Source organism: Bos javanicus, chromosome 14 (genome assembly GCF_032452875.1).
Source record: "Bos javanicus breed banteng chromosome 14, ARS-OSU_banteng_1.0, whole genome shotgun sequence".
In the NCBI taxonomy this organism is placed as follows: Eukaryota; Metazoa; Chordata; class Mammalia; order Artiodactyla; family Bovidae; genus Bos; species Bos javanicus.
In genome coordinates this window covers 9,665,544-9,677,775 of record NC_083881.1, presented here as the reverse complement: position 1 = coordinate 9,677,775, position 12,232 = coordinate 9,665,544, and the positions used below count along the sequence as shown (strand labels likewise).

The window sequence follows — 12,232 nt, the reverse complement described above, 5'->3', positions numbered from 1 at the left end:
TCTTTGCCTAGCCTGTGGTCTCCTCTGTCAGAGCACTAATCTCCTAATCATGTGTGCTGGGTGTGCTCCATCCATAGGTAAAGAACAGGAAGAGCGTCACCTCTGTACCCCAAACCTTAGCACGTGGTGGGCCTCATGAAATATTCCCTGAATTGAAACAACAGAAATCTTCAGAATTAAATCTTCCTTCCTCAGAGTGGTCATAGCCACCACTGGCATCCCCTGGCACCTGCTTAGAAATGCAGAATCTCAGACCCCACCCCAGACCCTCTGAGTCAGAATCAAACAAAAATTTAACAAGAGCCCCATGTGATTTTTGTGCATGCTTAGTTATGCAATAAGTTTGTCGAATAAAAGATAAGAAGAAACCAATGCCCTGGTTCTCACTTTATTGTTCATTCTGCTACCCCCAGGTGCTGGGCTCAAGATCAGATCTTTTGACTTTAAATACAGGCTTGTAACCTTCCAAGGTGAATATACTGAAGAGGCCATATTAATTGTCAGATCTAATTTGCTTACATAAGTTGTTCATTTGGCTGAAAAAAATTAGTCACCCTGCAAATACTGTCCTCAAGGATGCTTAGCAGAATTCGCTAGACTCATTAGGAACATGAGCCGTGTGTAGACTTTTCTTCCTAACCTGTGTTTTTGGGAAGGTTATTTAACCTCTTTGAGCTTCCATTTTCTTGATAATAAAGCAGAGATCATGCAAGCTTCTCTTCAAGGTTACTCCACTTATAAATATCATTTATATCACTTGTAAATAACAGTGTTCAGTTCAGTTCAGTCGCTCAGTCATGTCCCACTCTGCGACCCCATGAATCGCAGCACGCCAGGCCTCCCTGTCCATCACCAACTCCCGGAGTTCACTGAGACTCACGTCCATTGAGTCAGTGATGCCATCCAGCCATCTCATCCTCTGTTGTCCCCTTCTCCTCCTGCCCCCAATCCCTCCCAGCATCAGAGTCTTTTCCAGTGAGTCAACTCTTCGCATGAGGTGGCCAAAGTACTGGAGTTTCAGCTTTAGCATCATTCCTTCCAAAGAAATCCCAGGGCTGATCTCCTTCAGAATGGACTGGTTGGATCTCCTTGCAGGGTATGTAACTCCTTGTGAAAATTTTTGGGAATTGGAGAGAGGGCCACTCAAACACACCTTCAAAGCCAAGATTTCTAGCTCCACTCAATTGCATTTTGTTTATGCTGAAACCAAGCAGGTCCCTGTGGGGCTCCTGGGCACAAAAGCCTTTCTGTGCCCCCCATTTCATGATTACACAAAATAGGGTCCATTCAGCCTCAGTGACTTTCCCTGAGTTCCAAAGGGCAGGCTCAAACAATTACTAATTAGGGAAGGGATGGGATGCAAAGACCAGGGAGGAGCAGTTAAGAAACAGTGGTGCAGCCTTGGGGCAGGGTCCTGGTTCCCCCTCAGGGGATACACACAACAATATCTTTGAGCTGTTTCCCTATACTGAAGCCCCTCCATGTAGAAGTTAACAGTATGCTGCCCACAAGCATGGAGACCCCAGACTGGTTGAAACCAGAAGGTTGATGATGCTCACATCCACTTACCTCCCTACCAGTGCATCAGAAGAGTATCCATCAGCTGATCACACCCTCTTTGAGCTATAAGACTCCTCACTGCCCGCTCCAGGTCAGCACACACTGTTTTGAGGGCAGTAGCCCACTGTGGCCCACGGCTTGACAAAGCAATAAAGCAATTATTTTCTACTTCACGCAAAATTCTGTCTCCAAGAATTAATTCAGTGTCTGAGTACAGAGGCTGGATTCAGCTTCAAAGCGATGATTGCCCACTTTGACAAGCCTGGCTGGGAAGAAGCAGCCAATCAAGAAATTGAGTGGACTGAGTTATGTGAGCATATGTGCAAATGTACATGCTATGGGGTCGGGTTGCAAGAGGAAGGGAACTAGGGAGCTTGGGCAAAAAGCTAACTGTCCACCAAATCCACACCTCCCGGTCACTAGCAAAGGCCACTAGCAGGGCTCCGGCCCTCTTGTATCAGGGTGGGGTCATTAATCAGGTCCCATCGATGGAATCTGAGCAGACTGATACGTGCCATTTCTGGGCCGAGTGTTATAAAGGCAGGTATGCCTTTTCTTTCCAAGAACAGAGTGGTGAGAACATTGACACCCATATGAAATGTAGGGGCCTTTATCCCTGAATCACCCACTGACAAGGGTATATAAGCCAGGAGGAAACTGTGTGGACAAATTATACTGAATTTATATCACTGAAAATGAGAGGTTATTTGTTAGAGCATTACCCTAACTAGCACAAGAAGAGTCTTAAATATATGGGGAGTAAGGGAAGAGAAATAGAACTGGACAGATGGGACTGGAAGCCCAAATGGTTTGCCATAAAAAGCCGAGTAGCCAGGTGGAGCTCCAGAACAAAGCTGGTGAAGTCTCAGATGTTTATAGCTGAAATCGACTTGACAGTCCAAATGTTTTGTCCATTTCAAGCAGCTAGGCTTTTGAATTAGGGAAACGGAGGTACAGAAAGACAAAATGATACCGGAGATGTGCCTCATAGGAAGTGCTCTGGGATGCATGCAAACCCGGAGCTGCTCGATGCAGTCCACCCTGGGACACTCATGTCCCCAAGCATGGCTCCTCTTACCACTCCTTATCAGGACAGGATGCAATGAGCTGTATGAAATATAACTGAGCTGGACATTTAGAGCAGACTATTTTTAGGGAAAGGTCACAACATAAAAACGACGTAAAAGCAACTGAGAAGAAAGAATGATCCAGGTGGGTTGTCTGGAAGAGAGGGACAGAAAGAGAACTACCTTTCAAAAATGCCACCTGCCTGCACTGGGTGTGGTCTGGGAGCCGGGGTAAGGCTGTCCTCCTCTGCTTTTTTATTTTTGAATCTCCGGTCCTATTTTAGTTTTCAGTAGCCTTGTTGTGGGCAGGAGAGGCTTCACTGTCCCACATTGAGAGCATCTTCCCAGGACCTGCGGGGCTGTGGGCATCTGACCATCAATGCCTCTATGAACAGCAGGGAGGGGCGCCTCCAGCTGCCAGGATCTTTGCACATTTTTCTCCCATTAGAAACGGCTCCTTCACCACGAGCTCAGGCTGCTGGAGAATGTAGGGCAGCAAACTCAATCTTAATTTAGTGTGGCTCCAAGTTCTGGAAAGGAATCTGGAGCACAAAAGCTCAGTTCAATGGCTGAAAATAAATGGGCGAGGTGCAGAGAGCAGAAGTAACTTTAGTTGTCCTCCACTAAGGGAAGTCCTGGAAATTGATTAATGCAGAAGGAACCCCAAACGTGTTACTTATTGAACTTAAAGCTCCCAAGTATGTTGATATGGGCATGTAGGCTTCTTCATATTTTTACTTATAAATATTTACTTCTATATATTTTTAGGGTAATTTCTTTCTCTCCTCTTTCTCCATGGTGACAGGAACTTTTGTAATTTGTCATATACCTATTTTATAATACGCCATATTTCATTACAGTTATACTTCATTAAATTACATATCATTATACTTATACATAATGAGAAATGCTGGACTGGAAGAAACACAAGCTGGAATCAAGATTGCTGGGAGAAATATCAATAACCTCAGATATGCAGATGACACCACCCTTATGGCAGAAAGTGAAGAGGAACTAAAAAGCCTCTTGATGAAAGTGAAAGAGGAGAGTGAAAAAGTGGGCTTAAAGCTCAACATTCAGAAAACGAAGATCATGGCATCTGGTCCCACCACTCCATGGGAGATAGATGGGGAAACAGTGGAAACAGTGTCAGACTTTATTTTTTTGGGCTCCAAAATCACTGCAGATGGTGACCGCAGCCATGAAATTAAAAGATGCTTACTCCTTGGAAGGAAAGTTATGACCAACCTAGATAGCATATTCAAAAGCAGAGACATTACTTTGCCAACTAAGGTTCGTCTAGTCAAGGCTATGGTTTTTCCTGTGGTCATGTGTGGATGTGAGAGTTGGACTGTGAAGAAGGCTGAGCACTGAAGAATTGATGCTTTTGAACTGTGGTGTTGGAGAAGACTCTTGAGAATCTCTTGGACTGCAAGGAGTTCCAACCAGTCCATTCTGAAGGAGATCAGCCCTGGGATTTCTTTGGAAGGAATGATGCTAAAGCTGAAACCCCAGTACTTTGGCCACGTCATGTGAAGAGTTGACTCATTGGCAAAGACTCTGATGCTGGGAGGGATTGGGGGCAGGAGGAGAAGGGGACGATAGAGGATGAGATGGCTGGATGGCATCACTGACTCGATGGACGTGAATCTGGGTGAACTCCGGGAGTTGGTGATGGACAGGGAGGCCTGGCGTGCTGCGATTCATGGGGTCGCAAAGAGTCGGACATGACTGAGCGACTGATCTGATCTGATCTGATACTTATACTTGGGCTTCCCAGATGGCGCTAATGCTAAAGAACTTGCCTGCCAATGCAGGAGATACAAGAGACATGGGTTTGATCCCTGGGTTGGGATGTTCCCTTGAAGGAGGTCATGGCAACCCACTTCGGTATTCTTGCCTGAAGAATCCCATGGACAGAGAAGCCTGGCAAGTTACACTCCATGGGGTCACAGAGAGTCAGACACAACTAAAGTGACTGAGCACGTACGCATGCATGCTTATACATAAATCATTATGCTATGTCAATACATACTTAATGTCATATATATCAAATATTTATTATATGTTTTGTATTTTTCATATTTATATCTCATTGTTCTGCCTTTACTTGTGCTGATTCCTCTGTCCAGGATTCCTTTCCTTGTTTTTTTTCATTTGGCTGACTCAACTTCAAAGAAGCAAATAAGAATCATCTTATCTAGGAATGTTTCTCTACCCACCTCCATCCCCACTCCAGGCCTTCTTTTTATGGTCTCTTATCTCTTGCCTGGAAAATCCCATGGATGGAGGAGCCTGGAAGGCTGCAGTCCATGGGGTTGCTGGGAGTTGGACACAACTGAACGACTTCACTTTCACTTTTCACTTTCATGCATTGGAGAAGGAAATGGCAACCCACTCCAGTGTTCTTGCCTGGAGAATCCCAGGGACGGGGTAGCCTGGTGAGCTGCCGTCTATGGGGTTGCAGAGTCGGACACGACTGAAGCGACTTACCAGCAGCAGCAACAGAATCCTTTGCTTATTTTAATAATAGAACCTCATACTGGATTATAGTTATTGGTACTGCCCTGAGCCTGTTCTGCAACTGGTATTGACGGGTTCCCATTGACTGTGGGACCAGTTCCTTGATCTGGATTGTATCTTTTTTTAGAGATGCTGTTTAACAAGGGACTCTTTGCAAACTCAAGCATCTAAACCAGTGTATCTCAATTCTTGGTTGAGAATCTCAATGACCCATATTTAAACACCCTCTAAAGGGTGGTGGTAGAACCAAGCTTTCTGCCAGACTTACTTTCACACGAGCCCTGGCACACCAGAAAAACACCCAGGGATGCTGGTAAGAAGGAAAAGTTGTTCTTTGGTTCTACCAAAGTTAGGAGGAAAGGAACTAAGAGGGTACACCAGTGATTTTTAGAGCTGGTCAACCTATAGATTTCCCCCAGTGCTTGGGAAATTCCCACCCTATGATATTTGCTGGGAGGGAGACACAATTTTACTGGACAAGCTGAAAAGTTAGATTGTTTGCTTCTTCATTACTTGTGGGGAATGACTGGGGCTCAGCCAATTGGACACATACGCGTGCCTCAGGCTTGCTTAACTTGAGATGCAAAGAGGCAGGGTCAGGGGGCGGTCAGAGGCAGCCAAATCCAGACTCTGGGGCTGCAGGAGGAATGCTGTGTGCAGGGGTGGAGTCTGGGACACTGTAGCACAGGGAATGGCTTCTTCAGGAACAGAGGAAGCAGCCAGTGTCCTTACTGGCCCGGTGCCCTGCTGTGACGTTGGCTGTGCTTTCAACTTCATTCTGGCCCATTTCCTGAGCCTGCCTCTCCATCCTTCCGCAGTGACTCTGGGAGCCACCACGTAGCCTTTCACTACATTTCTTTTACAACAGCCAGGGTTGGATTCTTTATTTTTTTTTTAAAAAGCATCAGTTTTCATTTATTTCAATTCAGAGAATAAAAATTGACTTGATTTATCTTTTATTCATTTGCTATAATGACTTAGAAAACCAATTACTAATAAATGTTTAAGAATTTTAAATTGTAAAATATTACTAAGATATTAAATATCCTATACAAAATTTTCATAAATATGTCCATAAGTAAACTTTGTATGAACCAAGGAAAAGAGAAACTATTTTTTGCTTATTTTGAGTTATAAAAAATAAGACCTTAAAACCAACAAATACTGCTCCACATTTATAAGTGATGCTGTTTTACAAATTTTTCAGCTCGTGGACTTTAACGGGGTTGGATTTTTTTTTGCTTGCAACCATTAAAATGTCTGAAACAATCTACAATATGCTTAATGCTCTATGATACGCTTATACCCATCCTTCGCTTTGTATATATCTTCACGGACATAATCTGTATAAACCACTATAAGGTGGCTGTTAAAATGCCCAGTTTATAGAGGAAGATCCTGAGATACAGGTATGTAAATTGCCCACAGTCATACACAAGGAAGAGTGAGAACTGGAATTCTAAACTGGTCTGCCTCATTAAAGGGCTTCCCTGGTGGCTCAGACAGTAAAAAATCCACCTGTGATACAATAGATACTGCTTCCATCTATGGGTTGGGAAGATCCTTGGAGAAGGGAATGGCTACCATTCCTTTGGGAGGGCACTCCAGTATTCTTGCCTGGAGAATTTCATGGGCAGAGAAGCCTGGTGGGCTACAGTCCGGGGTTCATGTAGTTCATGGGCTACAGTCCGACTCATGCAAAGAGTCGGACATGACTGAGTTACAATCACTTTCACTTTTTCACTGCCTCATTAAGGAGCCCCCAACCCCGCCCCTCTGATTTTCACTATATACTATATCGTCTGGCAGAGAGGAGGCACTGATGGATGGATGGATGGGTGAAGCAATAATAGATGGTTGGGTGGATGGATGGATGAGTGGGTGGCCAAAAATATATTTGCAAAACAAAAATAAGCTGTAATCCTTTTTTGTATTGTTTTAAAGACATTATGGGACTTCCCTGGTGGCATAGATGGTAAAGAATCCACCTGCAATGTGGGAGACCCAAGTTCAATCCCTTGGTGGGGAAGATCCCCTGGAGAAGAGAAAGGCTACCCACTCCAGTATTCTTGCCTAGAGAATCCTATGAACAGAGGAGCCTGGTGGGCTACAGTCCATGGAGTTGCAAAGAGTCAGACACAACTTAATGACTAAACAACCAAATCTCTGTAGGTCGCTCAGCAAGAGCTGTGTGTATTAAGGAAGTCCCTTGACCTGATGAAGCCTCAGTGTGCTGATCTGAATGGGGAATCAAAAGACCCATTTTTTGTTGTTATAAAACAGCCTATGGGAACATGCTCAAGCCTTGCTTGGTGTATGTGAGGTTCTAATACTTTAGTGTATCTCATAAATTCGCCACAGTTCGAAAAAGTGGTGATGAGCATTGATGAGGAGGAACCAGGACTACAGCTCAGCTCAGGAGGGAGCCCTGAATGGGACGTTCACAGCCCCTCATGACTTGACCCTTGTCTGCCAAGGTAGATGGGCTTGTTCCAGACAAGTCAGGGCATAGATAGGAATCTACACAATGGACGTGACTTAGCATGCATAAGAAATATAAAGAAGGGACATGTGTAATCGCCCCTGAAGCCTCCAGATCATATTCTGGAATCATTTTTTCCTATAAAAGTATAAAAAGCTCTTGTCTTTCCTACTCAAAATGTAAAGGCAGGCAAGCCTGCTGCAGGGGAGCCAGGCAAGAGGTTGATTAGCAAATATAACTGCATTTCTCTGACATTCTTCTGGAGGCTCAGTTTGGAAGTGTTAAACTCTCTGATGAATAATCACTAGTTAATGAGTTAGTCAATCACATGAAGAAAGGCGCTGACATTTAGGCAGACAGAAATCATGGCGGTGAGGTGAGAGCAGCCAGGGCAGAGACGGAGGTGGGGGTCTTGTTGCTCACCTGACATTCTCGTAGCGATGGATGTAGATCCGGTGGAACTGATGCTGTAGGTGCTCGTCTTCCACGTTGGTCATGTCATTGATCATCTCCAGGACAACAAAACGAGGAAGCACGGACAGCACAAGTCGCTCCTGGGACAAACCAACACAAGGGTGAGAACTAAAGTATTGCTGCTCTATCAGTAAGCAAAGGACATTAGAGCCATCAAGCCATGAGATTACAGCTGCCCTGACGGTGAGCCCTGAGGGAACTCAGGATGGAGACAAAGGAGCCGCCCACTGCCAAGCCCATCTAGCAGTCCAGTGGCTGCAGCAACCCTGGACCACGCACCCTGAGGAAACTCCGATGAGGAAACACATGATACCTGTCCCAGAGAGCGGAGCTGCATATCAAAAGCATGATTTCAATGAGCCCAGATGCTCATATCTTCCCTTACATAGAAAAGCGCCAAATTCCTTAAGGAGAGATGTTTGATTTTCTTTTGTTAACAGTACTCCTTTGATGTTCCAACTACCTGGTCTCTTGTTGCAAAAACTCTTATATATCCTGGCTCCCCCTTCCGCCCTTGCCTCTTAGACAGTTTTCTCAGCATGTCTGAGATGCTGTGTTCCAGGCTTGAAATCCTCAGAAAGTCTGCTGAATAAAACACAACTGTTAGGGGAGTGGGTAAATTTCCTCGGTTCTGTCTCGTCACAACAAAAATTTGAAGCGACGGACGTTAAAGCCCTCGGCACGTCACAGCTCTCGGACAGTGTTACAGCTCCGCGTTATAGCTCAGTTTTATTTAGAAAATAAAAGGAAAATACATCCTCGAGACATGAGTGTATGCTGACCCAAAAGACACAAAGAGAAAACAGAGAAAGAGAGAGAAAGAGAGACAGAGAGAGTGTGTGTACATGCGCACACACAGAGAGACCCCGGGCCCTTTGGCTCCTCTTTTTATATGTTCTTTTCCTCCCCCTGGGCCTGCCCTATGTAAATTGAGCTAACCAGGAGTGCTGTTTGTTCTACCTGAGGTCCCACTCAGGTCCTCGGACATTCCTTTGTTCTATTTTCGCAGTCTTTCCCCTTCCTTGTCTTTTAGCCACCGCCATTCTGGTGGTGGAAAAAGCCATCCTTTTTCCTATTCTAACTACCTAACAGTAACTATCAACTTTTAGTTTGTGCAATTTTTTTCCAGTCAACAAGGGACAGTCTTGTTAAACTGATCACTGGGTCTCAGAAGGGTGGATGAAGCATGTAGAAGTCATGGGGCTCTTGGCTGAACTTCTTGAGGAACTATTGATTTTCTACCATTCTAGGAACATGACAAATGTCTACTGAGTCCTTGTTATTTTCTGGGCGCCATGCTGAGTGTTGGTAGATGGTGGTGAACCAAATGGATGAGAGCCCTACTATTGTGAAGCTTACATTCTAAAAGGAGATACAGACATTGAATACAACACACCCAAACATGCCCACACACGTTAATGTGTAACAAATGCCAAGAAGAGCAGGTCATGATCAGAGATTATGATGGTTGACGACATGATCCAAACTGGGGGTCAGGAATGACCTTCCTGAGGAACTGACATGTAAATGAATTCTGAAAGTTTGGAATGAGCCAGCCTTGTGTAGTGTAAGAAGAGAGCCCCAGGAAGAGGACACAGTGAGTGCAAATGTCCTGAGGCCAATGGAGAGCAATGGTGTGGCCGGAGGGTGGTAAGAGAGGAGTGTGGTGATATGCAGTGAAGTTGGAAGTGTAGATAAATGTGTCAGGCCTGCCTAAGATGTTAGCATTTAATTCCAACTAAAACCGGAAGCCACTGCATGCTACTAAGCAGAGCAATGACATAAGCTGATTGATATTTTAAAAGAACATCCTTGGCTGTGGTTTGAAGAATGAATTGTCAGAAGGGGCCAAGGGTGTGGGCAGGGAGACCAGGTGAGAGGTGATGGGGAGATACAGTCTACAGGACTGGCAACCAGAGGGATGGCAGGAGAGAAAGAGGCTGTAACCATGGTGATAGCTAGGTTTTTGAGTTTGGTTAATGGGAAGCATGTGCTACATTCCCTGAAACGGGGAACATGGGAGAGGAATCAGGCTCAGAAGACATCAACTCTTCCTCAAGAGGAAAGGAAACCAGACACATATAGCCTGAAAATAGGAACCCAACACTTGTCAGAAAAATGTTTTACCATGTGACCAACACAGTAGATAAAAACAAAACAACCCATTGACTAGCAACATGAACTAAATCCTAAAAAGATCTTGTGCTGTGGGAACTAGGCAAGGATCTGCTTCTTTCTTTTTCTATAATTTGCTCTAGTATGGAAAGGAGTTTAAGACAGATACATTTTATTATTATTATTAATTTTCAAAATTTAAGTATAGTTGATTGACAATGCTAATTGTGCATTAATTTCTGCTGTACACCAAAGTGATTCAGTTACACAAACATATATATATACATTCTTTTTAAATACTCTTTTCCATTATGGTTTATCATAGGATATTGAATATAGTTCTCTGTTCAAACAGTAGGACCTGGCTGTTTATCTGTTCAACCTATAACAGCTTATATCTGCTGACACCAACCACCCACTCCATGCCTCCCCCAACCCCTCCCCCTAAGACAGGTGCATTTTAATCATCATAGTTTCTCATATCTTCATAGATATTTATGGATCCTAAGTATTTTCACCATTCATTCTTTCATTTGTTCCTCACAAAACCCTGAAAAGAAGCAGGCACAAATAATTAGCTTCACTTAGCCGACAGACTGAATCAAGTCAAATCACTTGCATGACATGAACAGTTACCACATGGCAAAGCCAGGACGCAATCCTTTGCCACGCTTTTCCTGGATGGGATTCTTGGTGAGATGGGGAAAGCCTCAGGTTCTAAGTCTGACTGGAGTTCAGATCCTGCCTTCATCCCTCAATAATAAGGTAGCACTAGGTGAACTACATCCTCTCTCTGAGACTTAGTTCCCTCATTTGGGAAATAGTGATAATATCATCTACTTCACAAGGCTGCAATGAAAATTCAATGAAATAAAATACGGCAAGTGCTGGAGTTAATTCCCACCTGCTTCCTCTTTGCTCTATTTAGCCCTCCTCTCATATGAAGGGCTTTATCAATGAAGTGTCCACAGAGCTTCACATGATGAGGTTTTTCCTCTTGGGAAAGCTGTCCCATTGTGGGGCTGAGAAGCCTGCTTCCTGCAAACGCCCCTGCCTGATGTCCATTTCATGCTTATTATGCTATCTGTCAGTTTCCAGGTACTTGTGATCCAGTTCAGGTAATTGCTGCTGGATGGGAGTCGGTCCTCATCATGGCTTTGAGGGGCACTCAGAGCCTCAAAACTGTAGGTACTAAAGAAATATTTCCTAAACAAATGAGTGAATAGAGAGATGGCAGAGACTGTGTTCAGCTCATGACTGCATCTATTTCCATGGCCATCACAGTCCCTGGCATGGACTATTTAATTAATTTAATTAAATCTATTTAACTAATTATTAAATAGATTCTTTAAGTGGCAGTGCACATTCAGTCTTCAAGTATGGGATAGACACTTTATGGGAGACTTTTATTTTTTTATTTTTAGAAAACATTTTAATTTCAGTGTGTTCCCAGATGACTAAAAAATGTAAACTTATTACAAATTATCATACAGAAGAGCTTTTTATGACCAAACCATTTCATGTTTTATTTTCTGACTATTAGTTCTGGGACACTGGTGAACAGAACAACAGATATTATTTAGGAGGTAGATGCACCTTGTTTGCAAACAGAAATAGATTTTTCGTTTGTTTCCTTTGTTTTACAATTCCAGAAACACAAGAATTTAACATTAAATACCTTTTAATAATCAACAGGGAATAATCATATTATTGTCCCCATTAATTCTGAAGATATATTTCATAAAATTCAACATCTTTATGGGAGATTTTCAAAATAAAATTTTAATAGCAAAATTCTCCAGCACCCAGGTTTGCCAGCCTCTATCTAGTCTGGCTGGAGAAGGCAATGGCAACCCACTCCAGTACTCTTGCCTGGGAAATCCCATGGACAGAGGAACCTGGTAGGCTGCAGTCCATGGGGTCACTAAGAGTCAGACACGACTGAGAGACTTCACTTTCACTTTTCACTTTCATGCGTTGGAGAAGGAAATGGCAACCCACTCCAGTGTTC

The 12,232-nt window shown here is 43.8% G+C and overlaps 1 protein-coding gene across 3 annotated transcripts in view; it reads right to left on the bottom strand.

Moving 5' to 3' along the window:
- The window catches only part of ADCY8 (adenylate cyclase 8), a 225,287-nt gene that overhangs the window by 149,563 nt on the left and 63,492 nt on the right, over nucleotides 1–12,232 (bottom strand). For all 3 annotated transcript variants that reach the window (XM_061438577.1, XM_061438578.1, XM_061438580.1), the window contains exon 3: nucleotides 8,056–8,186. In XM_061438577.1, coding sequence (XP_061294561.1) covers nucleotides 8,056–8,186 — 131 coding nt within the window. The remainder of the gene's footprint in view (nucleotides 1–8,055; nucleotides 8,187–12,232) is intronic.